Source organism: Cuculus canorus, chromosome 9, assembly GCF_017976375.1.
Source record: "Cuculus canorus isolate bCucCan1 chromosome 9, bCucCan1.pri, whole genome shotgun sequence".
NCBI lineage: Eukaryota > Metazoa > Chordata > Aves > Cuculiformes > Cuculidae > Cuculus > Cuculus canorus.
The window spans coordinates 21,521,691-21,539,544 of record NC_071409.1 but is presented as its reverse complement, the minus strand read 5'-3'; the positions used below and the strand labels follow the sequence as shown (position 1 = coordinate 21,539,544).

Below are 17,854 nucleotides of genomic sequence, written 5' to 3'. Positions count from 1 at the left end.
AAAGCTTGTTGAGATAATCATTTCACTCCACACCCAATTCAGAGAAGCATGCAGTCTCTTTGTAAAATGAAGAGATCAGATAAATCAGAGATGCAGAATGAACAAGGCAAATCCTCCCTTGACATGCAGTGAGAGATCCAAAAAGAATGTTAAGAAGGAACACATCAGCGGTAATCTCGGTAAAATTATATGAAAAGATAATGCCTAATGAAGCCTGATACTATTTCATCTTACTGCCTGGATAAATAGAAGTTCTGACACCAGAACACCATGAAATTTCATACTTAACACTTTATCTCAACTCAAGATAAAGCTTATACTGAGCTAGGCACCTTGCACATCTTACAGACTTTTAAACAAAACTTTCAGTATTAAAACAAGAAGCTTCTAACACAAAAGAAGTCAATCTAAGCTTTTCTTCATTTTTTATAGGCTGAGAAAGATCAAAACAATTGATTAAGACATTTCTTTGCTTCATTAACAAATATACAAAGTTTTATTTTGTTTATTAGATTGGTTTTCTGTATGTTAACATTAGCATATCAATTATAACCCACATTCACAGCAGAAATCTTCTAATAGCATTTTGCAACACTAACTGCTGTATTAGAAATCCTTAAGAGAAACTTACTGTTGGCTACTCAGGTAACTCGAATAGTAAAGTGCAAAACAGCAATACAAATTAACAGACATATGCCCCAGCTCATACTCAGTGGAAAATAACATTTTTAAGACCACTAGATATGAATTCACTGCATACAACAGAAAAGTGTGACCTGAAGACATAAGTTTTCAAGTTTTCCCATTGCCAGACATTGATTACAATGAATAATTTTCCATTACTTTTAAAGTGTAACAAAAAGATCACAGTAAGGTTACAGAAAACCCAAAACACATTGGCCAGACTACCTGAAGCTTAGCTCTATACTTAGTACCTTTTACCCAATATAGGCTGTAGAAAGAAATGAACAGGAATAGTTCATTTATTGATAGCCTCTTTGATTTTAACTTCAAGGAATCAATTAGCAGGACATAATACAGCATCTCCTTTGGGAACCAAGTCAGTTTTGGGTGAATTCTTTTTTTTTTTTTTCCACATCCTCTGCAAACATAAACATGATATCATTCAACTAATAAGGACTTTCCACACTACCTACTGTAGTTCTCAATCCAAGAAAATAGAAAAAAAACCTCAGAATTTTACTGGAATTAAATCCAATTCACAAACTATAACCCAAGCTTTCATGTCTCTCCTTACAGCCACTGGTGCAGCCTCCTCAGTACCAAAACACACTTTTCAAATTAAATGAAGCATCACAAACTCTGGGTGCCTATCCCTTTCTAACTAATTAGTTTTCATTAAGTCCCTTGGTACTACAACTTAAGTTAACATCATCTGCAAAAAAGACTTCTCAACCTTTTTACTTACAGTACTCAAAAGATGCAAATTAAATATTACTTTAAATTAGTCAGGATGCCTCCTTTGTGACTGCTAACATTGCTTCTCTTCTACCACTTTTCAAGAAATTACAGTTTAGCATGCCAAGCTTTAATAACTAACAAAGTTTTAACTACAAACTGTAGATGCATCCCTCGACTTGCTCATAAACACAAAAAGCCAGTCAAGAGAAAACAGCCTGAACAGCAAGCTTTAAGGGCCATGTCCCATTTAAAGCTTCTGTAACCAAGAAATTCACAATCAATACTACCAAGATCTCACTTTTACTTAACACTCTCCTTCCCACTGTTATATTTGACTATAGTCCGTGCTTCCATCAAGGAAACATTTCCATGCACAGACATACAGCAGAACATCCGGTGCTATTTTGGAGGGCTGAAGATATTATTTTCCCCTTTTACATCACTTAAGCAGAATACCAAATTTGAAGACCCAGCTATTGAACTCTGGATAAGGCACTTGCCCCATGTGAGTAACAGAGCACCAGGTCAGTACACAAGAAAAGTCTGGCTGTACCTCTTCTTCATCAATTATACCTAAAGAAGGAATAGATCTGTAGCAATTTTGCTCTTTCACTTTGAAGTGATGTTCCTTCAACAGCCTGTGCAGTTTTATAAACTGCATTCTTTCCTAAACTTACTAGTTATGGCCATGCAAATATATCAAAGACTTCTCCTTATTCTATAACAATTCTATTTCAAAAATAAACTCAAGGTGCATTTCAAAGGGGCATGCAAGATATCCATCAGAACTTACTGTGAAATATTACGATGAAATCACAAAGATAAAGTTTCAATCTGTCCACCAGCAGTTCTTAACCATCTACCCAGATAAATTTTGTCAACCGAGGTCTCATGACTTCAATCCCTGAAAAAGTTGCCTTACTGGCATGCATAGTATAGACATCACTAGTGCTACGTGAAGAGTTCTAGTCTCTCTCCCAAAATGGTAGCAATGTAAAACCCAGTTATATGTTAAATTCACCCTTTACTGCATAGTCAGCTGCATATATTCAAAGCAACCCTCTGCTCAAAACTTCAGAGTAGTCTAAGAGTAAAAAACTGTTAACTCACCATCAACAGAGCTGTAGAGAAGTGGGATTTAGTTCCTATCAAAAACAAAAGCACACCTCACTTCTAGGTTTCTTTATTATTTTGCCAAAGACATTTTAATAGAATTATTCCGGTCTACTATTAGACCACAGACAAAAATCTCAGCTTTAAGGAAAAACCCTCATTATATACTGATTTGAATTGCCAGTAGCTTTAAGCACCCAAGTAGTTTTAATCTTTCCATTTAATGAATGTTCTGCAGTTCTAGAAAGATGAGTTATGCATTGTTATTCACATACAAAAAGACAATCTAACAGATGTAAACTATTTATTGAATATTTGCCACCAATATTGTTAAATACATAATTCTGCAGTTTTCCGCTTTCAAGTTAAAATGTCAGAAACAGAACACCAAATATTTACAATTCTTATAAGGAATGTTACATAATGACACATTAAGGCGTAAATTCTTTTGGCTTATAATTCTGAAAAGAATGATAATAGCAAAAAGTGATGCAAAATCTTCATCGTGAGATTATGATTAAGCTACAATGTTTTACAAAAATATGGTGTAAGATGGCAATAATCCCATTCAAAATCCTGCATTAGGCCCCTCAAGAGGGGCTTATAATTTATACAGTCAAAACTTTAAAATTTACATATAAAGGTACCCTATCCACCATTGAAAAGTACAACTCTCAACATATACAGTTTTCAGGCCACAGTTTTGAAGGTCTGGAGTATCAAGTTGGTTTGATGAATTAGTCGGTTGGCACTTATGAACACATTTATTGCCCTGTTAAAAGAGAAAGATATTGCTTAAGACATTTTTAGAAACACGTTATTCAATAAATACAGGATTAAGTTTAGACAACTAAATATCTTGCCATCTAGGCTCTGCAAACTGGAAGCATCTTGATGTTTTACCATATCGTGATCTACCTGAAACTTATTGCTGGCAAACAAATAGACTTATTTACATAGTGAATCCTATAAAGACTATGTTTATTGACAGGAACTTAAAGACTTGGGCTCTCAATCATGACTAACATACCAATCATTTAGTTCTGGGGTTTTAGCTAACTAAGAAAACGTGCGGAGCAGATGATCATTAAGTTCCTGTTCTTTTCAGAACTGAACATTTACTACCCCAGTAATTTCAGAATTTTAAACTCTTTCCTCAAGAAATACTAAGCACACACACATGGAAGTGAAATACTATTTTAGGTAACTTTTTGTTAAGAAAGCAGTGGAGGATCACTGAGTTTTTCAGCTCAGTCATGATGCCTGTAAACTTGACTTCAGCTTAGTGCCATTACCCTGCTCCCACCAGAAAGCATCTTATTTAACATGCAGTTCAGATTTAAACTACTTCTGATTCCACAAGGATATGAAATACATGCCTCACCTGGCATTTTTTGCAATACTTAAGGCACTTAAAGCTTATGCCCACAATACATAGCACAGTGGCTTCACATACAGCTAAACAAAGCCTGTCTTATTCAGTGTGGTTGGGGTACATGCACAACACATGCAACCCTTTTCACATTTTTATTACTTCAGTGAAATAAACAAGTACAGTGACCTGAAAAAAGCCTCAGTTTGAAGGCCAAAATGTTCAAATATGAAAAGATTAATCAGCTGAGTAATGCCAAATACTGCAAAACACTATAAGGAATTATGAAGAAAACACTGCACAGATGTTTAATATTTGCAAATTATATTTCAAATAAGTTGACTACTTTTTTCAATAAAGCATTCATAAGTTTTTTTTGTCCTTGTATATACTGAAAAAAACCACACAAGGCCATGAAACATATCCAAACTCAAAGCTAATACTGCACATGGGTGTTGTATGGTGGTGCATTTACCAGATTTATTTTTTCTTAAAAGCATTACAAAAGGAATAAATGCATTTTAAAGCAGCTATCACGGTCTGAGGACACTGGAGAGGAAAAAAATTCGGCAAGTCCTGAAGAAGGTAGCTTATGCCCAAAAGCTTGTCCTATTTTCCCCTATTGTTCAACAAGACCTTACATTATGTAAAATGTTAGCACAAAAACATACTTACTTTCCATCTTTAAAATAGGTTTTCAGAGTATCACTGAAACTTTTGGAGTATTTTACAAACTCTTTCTTTTGGTGCTCAAGTGCCTAAGAAACAAAAAAAAACAGGAGCAGAGTCTTAATGCACATATTGTTTCTTACAGTCAGAATCTTGATTTTTTTTCTAACAGACACACAGAGAAATTGCCCTCTTCCCATAGAGCTGCTGAGACCTACCCACCATACACCAATCCTTTTGTTAAACTGTTGTGTCATGGACCAGTTAAGCTCTCCTATTCATCCTCTGATGAAAAGGAAGTTCTTCCCCTTATACTATTAAAAACACAGCATAAAATGAATTATTGCACGTACCCGCCGGTTCTGGTACTGGTATTTCTTGAAGACGTTATTTACTGTGTCAAGAAGCTCCTTTATTGCACTTGCGATGTCCCTATTTGGCAATAAAAAGATAGTTGTAAGATCCTTAAGTTATCCTATTCAAATGTTGGAATTTAATCCCTTACTAGTAGTTAAAAACTTTTTAAAACGATCTCTACAGAACAAGTATCAGAAAGGATATAGCAAGACCACACGCAAAGAGCTAGACCAGTGACACAGGAATTTAAGCTAGAAAACAAAGTTGAGTCTGATCAAGTAACATGGAACACTCATTAAATACCCTCAACACTGCCCGCTCACTTGTAAGGATCAGGCTCCTTTCCAATGGGAACACAGTGTTGATAGCATCTCCTATAGCATTTGAGCATTCAGATTTAAATACAAAGCAGGACCCCTCAATCTGCAGAAAAATACATAATACGGTACTTACTTGATTGTCTGAAGAAACCTCACTCTGTCATTGATCTCATCAGGAATCTTACTAAGAATCTGTTTAAGTGCTCGTGCCTTTTCATTAAGATCTTGGAATTCTGGTTCTGGTCTTTCAATCATATACTCTGACAAGAAGAATATATTAGAAAATTACCATTAGTTTCCCCTTGAGTATCTAGTGACAGCTAAAAACACTACTTCATAAAACACAGCAGTGTTGCCATGTTACATTTGGCGGTGAACAGCAACAAAAATAGCCATGACCAGAAAATTGCAGTGAATATGCTCTACATAAACACAGTGCAATAATAATAACCTCTATCATCGCAAGTTGGAAAGAGACCCCATCTTACTTTACGTGAGACACTGAAGACACTACACTAATGCAGTGTTAAAATAAAGCCTACTGTGTACTCCCCTTTCTGACAGTATAACTACTGCTTTTAATTTCAAGCCATGGAAAGGAATCTGAATACTATGGTCCACAGACGCTTTTTTCTTTTTTGTTAGTAGTGCAAAAGGTGAACGATGCACCCCCATAAACAGTTCTAAAAATTAATTTTGTTTCTTTCTCTTATTGGCCAAGCATGTTTCTTAAGGAAATTTAATTTCTTCCAAAGAGGTATTCAGAAAACACAAATATTCTTCTGCCACACTGAAAATAAACATAAAAAATAATCTATCAAGAAACAAATAACCTCTTCTGAAAATAGGTATAGAGAAATGCATGTTCCTAATTAAGTCTAATGAAAAATACACTTATTCAACATAAAAGATATTACCTTCTACATCATCAGCTGCCATACGCAGAAGAGACTCTGTGAAGTTCACATCCACACTTTTTTTCTCCAAAATTTTCATAATGATGTCCTGTGTAAGACCTGGATTTTCTTTTTCAGCCTGTATAGCAAAAAAAAAAATCTTTATCGTTCTTAAATATGCAAGATCTGAATATTGCAATCACAAAGGCAGATTTCATACAATTTGCTTCACATACTGCAGGAGATTGTCAGAAACTTTAAAAGTCTAAAGGCTTTAAACTACCAAGATTACATTGAAAACCATTCTTCCACTCTAATATCCATTTTTCTTGGATCAGTTCTGTACAAACAATTTTTCCAATAAGCCTTTCCGCTCATTTCGATTTGAATAAGAAACTTCTTTGTGAAATTCTATATTCTATTTCCATAAACACTAAGCTTTGAGACAAAGACATTGTATCCATTGGGATTTAATTCACTCAAACACAGGTGCTACTCCCCCATCCTCCAAATGACATTTTATAAATGTGCCTCTTATGAATCATATCATACGCTCAAACATCAACTTGAAATTGCTTTTTTCAGAAAAAAACCCTTTTGATTGATGACATACCTAAATAAACGCAAGCTAAACTAACACTGGAGGTATTCCTACTACCTGTGCTGCTATGAGAAAATAATGCTGTGTTGAATGAGGATGTGTGGGTTTTTATCTAGCACTATCATTTCCACCCATATCTCAGTATTTGCATTATCAGCTTCACTCCTTACCACTAGTTGTAAAAACATTTAACTTGTATGAGCTCTAGTTGAGACTTAAATTTAAGTCTACATAGACAGTCCTAAGTGTGTAAACAGGGAAGTATTACTTAGTTGTACAGCTCACATGTTAACATATGTCATGACTACAATCATTTTTATTCAAGGAATTTCAAAAGATCACCACTTCAATAATAAAGGAATATCTGTATTTTCATTCTTTAGGAACATAATAGAAGAGATAAAAGAATCTTCATTCCATTCACTGTTGGATGAGGATACAAGCAGTGAACTTATACCTCATCCACAAAATAATCCCATTACACTTCACTTGGTAAAACAGTTTCAAAATCTGTTACGTGCCTATTTCTCATGAGCACCTATTCTACATAATCTTGTCACACTTAGATTAAGTTTACTACCTTCACTGACCAATTCCTCATGTAAGCCTTTGTACTACAGGGACATGACAAAATTCTGTTTGTTTTAAATGGCTCAATACACTTGTATAATTCAGATTTCTACTGAAAATTTGCAGACATCTCAAACTGACAGTCTACGCTACTGTCCACTTTATTTTGTCATTTTTAGACACTGGATCAAGGATGTAGTCTTCAAACAAAGACACAAGGAAATAAGACAGCTGATTTTTTAGTTTCAGTATTTACAATTTACCTTTTAAATAATCATTCTGCAATACGTTACTTCTCACCTTAATGAAAGCTGCTCTCAGTGTCTGCGCCGCAGATAGATTTACTCTTTCTAGCTGCAATAAAAGTTTAGAGTTATTAGCAATTCTAATGTTAGCAGAACAAACCAAGTACTCACACGTTGCCTTATACAGCATAATGAATAAGGGAACTGACAGAAGCATTCCAGCTACTGGTCTCAAGAAGTTGAGGGGGAGATACTATAAAATTTGATCCCAAAGAAAAGATTCCCACTCGAATAAAAACATTAAAACCAAATATGTCACGTATTTTGCATTTATCCAGCTAACAGGAGAAGTGTGACAGAAGCTTTTGAGAACCTCCTGATCATCTCTAATACTAAAAGAAAAACAAATATCCTATTCAATTGTAGCCAATAGCAGCAAAATTAAAATGGATCAAGCTGTTTACAGGTGCATATTCAGTTGTACATTTCTTCCTGCCACAGAATGCAGGACTTAGAAGTTTCACGAAACTCCTCTGCAAACGGTAAGAAAAGAGATCAGGCCCAAGTCAATTACCAGTCTGACAAGCATGAAACTGTATTCACGGAAAGAAGGGTAAAACAATGCATAGAAAAAAGACTATGTTAGACACAAAGCTTTCCCAGTCAAGATGAGCAACCTGTTACTGTGATCATACTTCCCAATATAACAGGGATTGTTACATTGTAAAGCAAAATGCAGCTTACCTCATTAAAGACAGGGTACATAACAGCATAGAGGGGCATGGAAACCATAGAAGTGGTCTCTGCTTCATTCTTCATCTCTTCCATTGTCATCCTCATTCAAAGACCCACTTCTCAAGGAAAACACTATAGAAGCAAAAAACTCCTCATTCACTGAAATGTTTCTTCTTTTTCCTCGTTGTGCAAGAATACTTGAAGTACTTGAAAAATATATTGTCCTTAGGTTGTGCGAGAGAAAAACAAAAACACAAACACAATTATGAATACTCATGACTGGCAGGTTCTACAAATGAAAAGGCACAGAACAACACTGGTCCTTTACTAATTACTTATGACATGACTTGAGTAAACATGGAAGGACTACTTCACATAACTTGGAAATACTAACCGAAATCTAGTAAGTGAACAGATACTTTAGAGAGCAAGGTACTACCAAATATGTCTTACTTCAAGTACTTATAGAATTAATCTTTTCTAGAAAGACATGATTTATTTGATATGTATTACAAAAATCTTGCCAACACTTGTAAGCTGGAGCATAAGACTCCTATCAACTCATATATATAAAAGGCTTGGAAAGCATTACACTCTGCAAGCCCCAAACTCATACAGATATATTGTGACAATTAACAGTAAAACCACCTATAAATACGCCACGCTTTCACACATGCATCAAGCTGTGATTCTGCTGGAGATAAGTCGTACTTTCTACCCATTCAAATTCCAAATACTACATCTTTGTTTTTATACAAGCAAAAGTCTTAAGTCATGTTTCCGCTCCGGGTGTGTCCCTAACTATGTTAACTCAATGGAAAATTATTGTTCCAGTAACTGAACCCAGATTTTGGAAGCTCTCCACCCAGTCCAGCTCATCTTATCCAACATGGAGTGATCATTGCTCAGACACAGAAATTACGTGGAAAACAAAAAAGCTCACTCTACAGTTCATAAGAAGTCTTTGTTATAGCCTGCTATATTTTCTGTTCATAAGATTCTTTTAAAATATTTTCTATAAAATAGTTCAGTTTAAAGACCTGAAGTCTAAGTTAGAAATAAAGATTCACAGAAAGAGATTAACAGTTTTAATTTTTAGATTCACTTAGAGAATTTAATGCACCAAAAGAGGGTTTTTTTCCTCCTAACAAGCTTCAGAAATTAGGCATTTGTGTGGTTTTGTACTGCTTTTATTGATATTTTAGTAAGACATTAAAGTAAAATTTTTAGGAAACAGTAGAAGCTACTACTGTAATCAATGTGAGTTTCCTGTAGTCTGAACAGGCTAAAAAGTGCCAAGATTTTTTTTTCATGCTATATTCCTCGTTACACTCTGTACTGGCTAAAAATCTTCAGGCTGTTTATATAGAACAGATATTCTTTTTTGCCCAGGGCAGGTATATAGTAGTTTAACTAAAATCATACGAGTGAAATTTGTTATTGATTATTTTAAGCACAGAGAACCCTAATGACTACAAGTACTGTGCATGTCTCATCCAAGTATAAGATTAGGCAGCATGAATATACCCCAAAATGAAAAAAACAAGTGAAGAAGTTGTCACACTACAGAAACAGCCAACACTTAAAACATGGTTTGAAGAAAAATTAAACATGACTACAGTAAGAAGCAACAGCTCTTTATAGACGTCTTTTGACATGGACTACTCAGTGCAACATCTCATCTTGCTTCCCTCACTATTCCAGCCTTTCAACATGACACATATGACCAGATTCCTACAGCTACACTACAAAATCCTGAGACTTCAAGAAGGGGTCTGTATGGATGAGATATGTCCACATGAGTGGAATTGCAAAAAAACATGACTCTGACGTTTTTATCATCTACGACAGGCATTTCACAGCTGTCAAGAACATGGAAGATGCAAATATTTGTCATTCCTCAGAAAGTTCAATATCTTTAAAAACTTGATTCAGAGCTACATAAATTAATGCAAAGTCTACTCACATGGGGGAGAGGGAACTTGTCTGAACAAGTTTTCACTCACAAGTGAAAGCAGACGCTGTCCCATTTGTTATACATGCATATTCCCTGCACTAAAGAATCTCACATGTAAAGGGCAGCGTGGACAGAGAGCTGTTTGTTTTTCTGATAATTCTGTGTCTCTGAAGATTCAGTAAAAATATATACTCTTGCAAGATACTACATTAGCAAGCACCACTGAAGACAGTATTCATGGATTAATTTACTGCAACTTTTTATCTAGAGTACTGTATCCTCAACAAAATAAGTTTTTAAAACAGTTAAATCAGGTCATTGAACACAGTTCTAGTCTACCAAAAAGATTTTTTGATCATAGGAAGAAGGGCAAAAAAGGACAAAATAACCATTAGATATAATTACTTTGTTTTTATGGGTTAGCAGTATCCACAAAGAAAAGGAAATACTAACTCAAATGATGGATTTTTATGATGATGAAAAGCTATTACACTGTGGACTACAACGAAGAACTCATTTTCTCCTGAACAGTCATAAGCTATTGTTACTAATCCACAGCACAGTTAAACCCCCCATATAAAAACAATTATGTACCATCTATTACCTCTTTACCAGACACTGACACTCTTCAAACAAACTACAAGTCCTTGGATTTATACTAACACAAAGGATACAAGTGTTGCGACTGAAGAGAAGAGGTGGATTTAAATACACATGCACACCACAAATAGATAAGAACATCAAATACTTTTGTTGCCATCATAAGAAATATATACAATATATCACACTGGTTCAGTATTCCAGAAATCTTCTCATTTGCCAGAGGATACAACACTAGGAAGCATCACGCTGTCATGCAAGTACCTGACTGCTAAGATTGCCACACAATTTGTCCTTGCAGCTACAGATCAACTTCTTCACATCTTCAGACACAATCTGGATGCATCACAGTCTTTGCTAGTGTCAAATAGCAGGGATAAAACTCTTCACAAAAACATCCCACATTTATTTGCATTTAGTTGCACTAAACCACACACAAATACCTTTGAAGAAAGTATCGATCCTGTTTATGGACCAAATTCCCATGAAAAGTGAAGTTTCTGTCCCATTAATTAGGTACATTATTAGAGAGCCCACTGGCCTTCAGAATGGCCTGACAAAAGCCCAAGTTCAAAGTAGATTCTCATGCAGCAACGAGGAACTTTCAGCGTTTTTTCTGGTATGAATTCCAAAGCCGCCATTTACATAGCTGCAAAGTTTTATGGCAGCACTGTCTTCTAAGAGCTTCAGTTCACTACAATCTTAAAGAAGTCTTATTTGAGATGAGTTTACTCCAGTTTCACCTGCCAATTGTTTTTTTACCTTCTCAAAAAAAAAAACCAAAAAGGAATAAGATTCCATGAGAAGGCCATGCACTAGAACAGCATAACGTAGCCACACAGTTTAGAAAATCCTGGCAAATTGCTGTAAGATGCAAAAACTTAGCTGGCAAACTTGTTAATTGGTCTGAGGGGAAGACAGCAAGAATATAGTAGGATATGCTGTCTGAAATAGACAGACTGCCAAATTTTAACCTGCAGGTAAGCCCGATCTTCTTTGTTACAATGATTCCACAGGTTCAAATCTGTATACATGTAACTAGAAGTCATTCTTCATGCTACATAATCAGATGAAATCAAGCATCAGAGAGAATGTACAGAATGACAGAGAGAATGTACAGAATGACACAGAGAATTTAAAGAGAATCTAAATTTAAGAACTGTGCTAAGGTGCCAGCTAACACAATACTGCTGCTTAAACTTAAGCCATTGAACACATCAAGCTGTATGCCAAGAGATAAAATAGTATAGGGCATTCTATACTAACATGGCAAATACACTTTCACTATCAGTACAAATTTTATATCCTAACCTTTAACTCCTAACACTAATATATTATCCCAGCTATTCAGCATACGTCAAGAGAACTGGTCCATTTTAGATAAGGAACAAATTTGGAAGCGTTCTCTGAAAGACCTATTCCCCCATATCCATCCACTGACATTTTAAATCGTTCAACTAAAGTGTATCAGAAAAATACCCTACATTAAGATAAACTTCCTGTAAGTCAAAAAGGGTAAACAGGAAAAAAAGCCACACTTCGCAAAATGTACAACTACTGCTGTCAGTATCTAAGGTGATAATCTGCTTTCTCTAATCTGTGTCATTTACTGACAGACTTTGGGTCACGCACTAAAAATCAAGTAGCAGAACTGAAGAGCTACTTAATAAAAATATAAACATCAGAGAGTGTAAGTGATCTTCCCCAAATCCACATCTGCCCATTGGCCAGTGTGAAAACAAGCAAGGTATCCACAAAAATAAAAGTGCTTAACAGTACCTTTTGAAACAGTGTTTAAAGAGAAAAGAGCAGAGCCTCGTGACTACAGCTTTTGAAGAGTTTTAAAACAAAACCACTAGCATCAGTTGGCAGGATTTCAGTCTTCAGTAGATCTACCTATACACTGATGCTGTCTCTATTCCCTTCTCCAGGCTCTATCTACTATAGATATGGAAACACTTCAGCCACCTAGACATTAATACTCTTTTTTAGACAGGTACTAAAGAGGAACAAGGCCTGAGGCAGTGATCTACCAGAATGATTATTTCAATGGACAGTTTCAGGCAAAAACTACAGTCCTATTCCTTCTAGAAAAGGCTATCCTTACTGACAAGAAGTTCTGCGTCACTTTTTGCAGTGAGAATACAAAAGCAGGTTTTACCTTTAACCTGACCTGAACTCCTGAGTTACTAGGAAAACTAATTTAAGTTGAGGAAGAAAGATGGGGAAAAGGAACTAGTAGCATGAACTCTATCCCGAATTCAGTGGTAAAGAATTGGTTCCTGTTTGTAAAACCAACATGCATGGGAGGAGATAGTTTAGGTAATTTACTAATTAGAGTTGCAAATTTTACAGAAGAAACAAAAAATTGCAGAGTATGCTCTTTTAACTAAATGTACATCCCACACACAGCTTGGCTAGCCAGATTCCCCTTATTAAGGGTCACTTATAAGAAATCAAAACCCCACGCTCCTTTTCCTTGTCAGATTGTAACTTACCTGCCAGCACCGTATTTGAAGTATAGACTGTAATTATTTCCCATTCTATAAATCAGACTATATGGTACCAAGCATAAAAGCTCTGTGCTGAAGATATATAACTACCTTCTTTTTGAAGCTGAGGTAATATTGCGACAGTACGGTTGAATTCATTGGAACAGGCATACAAATCAACTCCTATGTTAACCAACTCTGTATTTTAAAATCAGTAAAAACAGCAAAGAGATTTTTAAAATGGTACTCTATTGTACTGATTCCATATCCCTCTAACTCTTACACCTAGCAGTTTCACTAAAGAGTTAAAAGGAATGTCATCAGAAAAGAGCATTGATGTTTTAAAAGTATCTTTAAACGCCTCTTGCTAGGACAGACAGTTTTCAAGCATCTCCACACACACATAATAGCCACTTACAGTTGAGTTCACTCTGACAAAGCATAGCCACTTATGCATTTTATTATTGTAAGAACAATCTGTATGACTAATTCAGAAGTCACATGAACTTGCAATAAACCCAAGATGTCTGTTTTTAGAATGGCATCAACTTAAAAGAAAAAAAAAACCAAAATCCAAGTCTACTCTGAAGTCAGGCTTACACTCAGTTCACATTCTTTTGCAATACTGAACTTCAAAATGGAATTGATTTAGTCTGTCCTAATACACCCAGCTTCTGTGCCTGAATAGCCAACTGCACTAGTTGACAACATTAGAATTATTTTATGGTATAACTGAAACAGGTCACAGTTCTTAGCACACATAATCAAAACTTGTCCCTGCTTCTCTTTCAAGATCTTTTTAAGTGTGTGAAAGTAGAGCTATTATTCTAGCAAACACCAACAGGTAAGACACAGTTTCAAGCACATAAACACATTCTGACAAATCCACAAACACCAGAGGGCAATTAGGTCCTCTGATAAGAATAGCACAAACCAGGCCCAAGCTTTCAGCCATCAACCTGTGTCTAGGCATGTGTAAGCTACAGGAAAGACACCACAAACTCACCAGTTAGGCGAGCAGCGAAAAGGGACTCAAAGCCTCCCCCAGTGGCACAGCTCAGGCTCCGCACTGTCCCTGCCCGGCACACCGCTTTCCGCGGCGGCCAGGAAGGCGCCGAGATGCCCGGCTCTCCACTCGCCTGACAGGCGCTGCTGGCGGCCACCTGACAGCTCCGCTCCCACCTCGGGCCGAGCTAAAAATAACGCGTACAGCCGGGCCTGCGGGAGGCCTCCGGAACCGGGCAGCTCCCATCGCCCTCCCCTCCCTCCCCAGGCAGCTCCCATCACCCTCGCCCAGGGTTGAGGCCTCCAGCCGGGGCGCCCCCAACCCCAAGCGGGGAGGGCCTCAAACGACCCGTGTCTCCGCGCGAAGGGCAGGGAGCAGGACAACCCCCCACCATGAGGCGAAAGGAAACGGGTCACACGCCCAGCAGGGCCGGTCCCCCCCTCCAGCGAGGGTGGGGAGGGGTGACCCCCGCCCGCCCCGCGCGGCGAGGCCTGAGGCCGCGCTCACCTGAGGCGGGACCTACCGCCGGGCCCCGATGCTGGAAGGAGTTTTACGCTTCTAACGCGGCGCAGCCCCAAAGGGCGAGCCAGGCCCTACGCAAAAACACTAGCTACCCCTTCCCGCCCGCACCCTCTCTAAACGCGGTCGCCCCTCCGCGGGCACGCGCCGAGAGGAGAAGGGCGGCGGCAGGGCACGGCACCTCACCTGCCCCCGGTCTCCAGTGGGCTCCGCCGCCCCGCCGGAAGCGCCTGCGAGGAGGAAGCGACCGCCGCTGTTAGCACACACCAGGCGTTGCCCGGAACTCACCGGCAGCCGCGCGGGCTCCTGGAGTTTGTAGTCCGGCCCCCCTCGACTACAATTCCCACAATGCCGCGCGGCGCGGGGGCTGGGATAGGCGGGGAGGAGGGGGCGCGAGCTGCCAATGGGGGCGCGGGGCGGGGCGGCGGGACTAGCCGGGCGCGCGAGGCGGGGGCAGCCGCACACCCGCGGCGGAGCGAGGCTGAGGCGGGTCACTGTGGCGCTGCTGGGCGGGGCTCCGCGCTGATCCCGGAGCGGGGCGAAGGTTTCCAGCGCTCCGGTCACGGTACGTGTATGCGGGGAGCGGGAGCGGGAGCGTGGGGGCTGCCGTGGCGCCCCAGGAGCGCCCCTGAGGAGAGGGGCTGCACCCGGCGGGGAAGGGGGAGAGGGGGAAAGGGAGAGGAGATGGGGCTGCGCGTATCGGGGAAGGGGAAAAAGGACAGGGAAAAGGGGAAATGGGATGCGCCCGTCGGGGAAGGGGAAAAAGGACAGGGAAAAGGGGAAATGGGATGCGCCCGTCGGGGAAGGGGAAAAAGGACAGGGAAAAGGGGAAATGGGATGCGCCCGTCGGGGAAGGGGAAAAAGGACAGGGAAAAGGGGAAATGGGATGCGCCCGTCGGGGAAGGGGAAGAGGGGGAAAGGGGATGCGCCCGTGGGGAGGAGAATGCAAAAGGTAGGGAAAAGGGAGAAAATGAGGAAAGGGGAAGGGGTTGCTCCCGTCGGGGAAGAGGGAAAGAGAAAGGGAAGGGGCTGCGCCTATCGGGGAAGGGGAAATGGGAAAGGGAAAAGAAAAGGGGAAGAGGCTGCGCCCGTAGGGAGAGAGGAGAAAGGGAAAGAGAAAGGGAAGGGGCTGCGGCTGTTGGGGAAGGGGGAAAAGGAAAGGGGAGGGGGCTGCGCCGGTCGGGGTGGAGGGGAAGGAGAGGAGGGTGCGCTCGTCGAGGGAAGGGGCGGGTGGGGACGGGAGCGACTTGTTTGGAGCCGGGGCGCTTCCTCGCCGGTAGCGGAACTGAAGAGGGGATAGCCGAACACCTTCAAATTCCCGATCGCCCGTGTCTCGCGCCCACCGGCAACGGGTGGGAGGCAGCGGCTCCCACAGCCCCGACACCGCGTTCGGAGCCGCGGCTGGGAGCGCTGCGGCCGCGGGGCTGAGCCCCCTTCCCTCCCGCGGTGCCGGCAGCGGGGTCCGGGGGGGCTGAGCCCCCTTCCCTCCCGCGGTGCCGGGAGCGGGGTCCGGGGGGCTGAACCCCCTTTTCCTCCCCCCCGGTGCCCTTTGCGCTGCTGCAGCCCTTTTCGAGGGGCTCCGCTTGTGTCTGGCACTTAGTTTTCTCCGGTTTGCTCCGCGCTCTGCAGACTCTGCGTATCGCGGGTATTTCGTCTCTCGGCTATTAAAACAAAATTAAGTAAACTTGTTTAATTGTGTTACGGAATACTTTTTATATTTAAAATTAACTCTGAAGCGCTATTCAGTTTTGGATTTATATTTGCTTTTGCATTGCTCATGCATCGGTGTGAAAACTTGATTTTATTTTTTTTTCCTTAACTACTGATGAGCATTACCTGGTGCTGACAAGGCACGTGAACTCCAGTGCAAACGTGTGAGTGAGCACATAAAGTATTAAATTGTCAGATATTGGCATTAAGTTGCTCCAGTAGTGCGGTGGCAAAGTGGGAAGATGATGTCCATCTGTGGGACAGATGGATCCTGTGCTCGCATCCTTTATGTTACCGATCCCCATCTCCTTCATGTAGGTGAGCAAGAACACCAGGGAATGTGAGAAAAAAGCTCTTTGCTGGATATGTTTCATTAGGTGTACAGAATTTTCTCCTTCCCACGCCACCTTTTGTTTTAATCGGATCTTTGTATGTTCTCTCATATATGCATCTTGTAATTAAAGGACTACTAAAAACTCGTGTGTATGAATTGTGTATGATTAATCACCTGCTATCTCAGATTCCCCGATATTATCTCATCATTTTTTATGTGATCAGTACTTAAGTCTGATGGAAAATGGTGGTGTTCTGCTGAGGCGAGAGATGTTTACCAAGACTGAGCCAAATGCCTTTCTACAGTGTTTTACACTTTCAGTGAAATTGGTATGTCTTGAAATAAAGCTACAAAGTGGCAATCCTACTGCTGCTAACACTTAAAATAGAATATGCTGTCCTCCTCCATCAATTTGGTGTACTTTTCCAGATTGTGTTTTTTAATAGCAGTGAGGTCTTTGTCTAGTTTCTCATTTTCCTATATTTACATGTGTTATATTTTTCAGAATTGTTGTGGCTTGGTTGACTGTTATGAGGAATAATTGTTAAGGAGGTGAGAGGGAGAGTGGTTGTTGGCTTTGTCTTTAAGGTATGGTTTGCCTACAGAATTACACAGGGTAACTTAGAGTAATACAAGGTGAAGGCTTGTGGCAGTGTCATTTGCTGCTAAATGCAGTTAGGAGTTCCACAGTTTATCTTGACAAGACTGTCTATCCTATGTATTCACATTCTTGTGTCGAGTTTCACATAGAGTTTGCGTTTTTAAATTTGTTTTGGCGTTGTCTCCCCATCTACTATTTCCAGTGAATTGTTTGCTCATGTGTAGGTGGAAGAATTCATGAAGTTGTTGCTCGTTACTTTCATACTCATTGCTGAAAGCACACAGTATCCTGTACCCTACTGAATGCGTTAGCTGCAGCACTGCTAGCTCGGGTTG

General features: G+C 39.9%; 2 protein-coding genes across 4 annotated transcripts in view; one reads left to right on the top strand and one right to left on the bottom strand.

Annotated features, from left to right (window-relative positions):
- Nucleotides 1-429: 429 nt before the first annotated feature.
- On the bottom strand, nucleotides 430-15,198 carry PDCD10 (programmed cell death 10). Of its 3 annotated transcripts, none has more exons than XM_054073926.1 (8): nucleotides 15,076-15,165; nucleotides 8,310-8,525; nucleotides 7,621-7,674; nucleotides 6,171-6,288; nucleotides 5,387-5,513; nucleotides 4,930-5,008; nucleotides 4,583-4,665; nucleotides 430-3,307 (listed from the first exon to the last, which is right to left on the bottom strand). In XM_054073926.1, exons 2-8 carry the CDS (start codon nucleotides 8,403-8,405, stop codon nucleotides 3,226-3,228), a joined length of 639 nt encoding a protein of 212 aa, XP_053929901.1. In that variant the 5' UTR covers nucleotides 8,406-8,525; nucleotides 15,076-15,165; the 3' UTR covers nucleotides 430-3,225. The 3 variants fall into 3 exon arrangements, with proteins under 3 accessions (XP_053929901.1, XP_053929899.1, XP_053929900.1); XM_054073924.1 differs by lacking the exon at nucleotides 15,076-15,165 and adding an exon at nucleotides 14,863-15,001 and having other exon boundaries at nucleotides 8,310-8,524; XM_054073925.1 differs by having other exon boundaries at nucleotides 431-3,307; nucleotides 8,310-8,524; nucleotides 15,061-15,198.
- Nucleotides 15,199-15,281: 83 nt separating this feature from the next.
- SERPINI1 (serpin family I member 1) overlaps nucleotides 15,282-17,854 on the top strand; it is a 50,439-nt gene continuing 47,866 nt past the window's right edge. The window contains exon 1 of the mRNA XM_054073921.1: nucleotides 15,282-15,439. The gene's annotated coding sequence lies outside the window, so the exon portion shown is untranslated. The remainder of the gene's footprint in view (nucleotides 15,440-17,854) is intronic.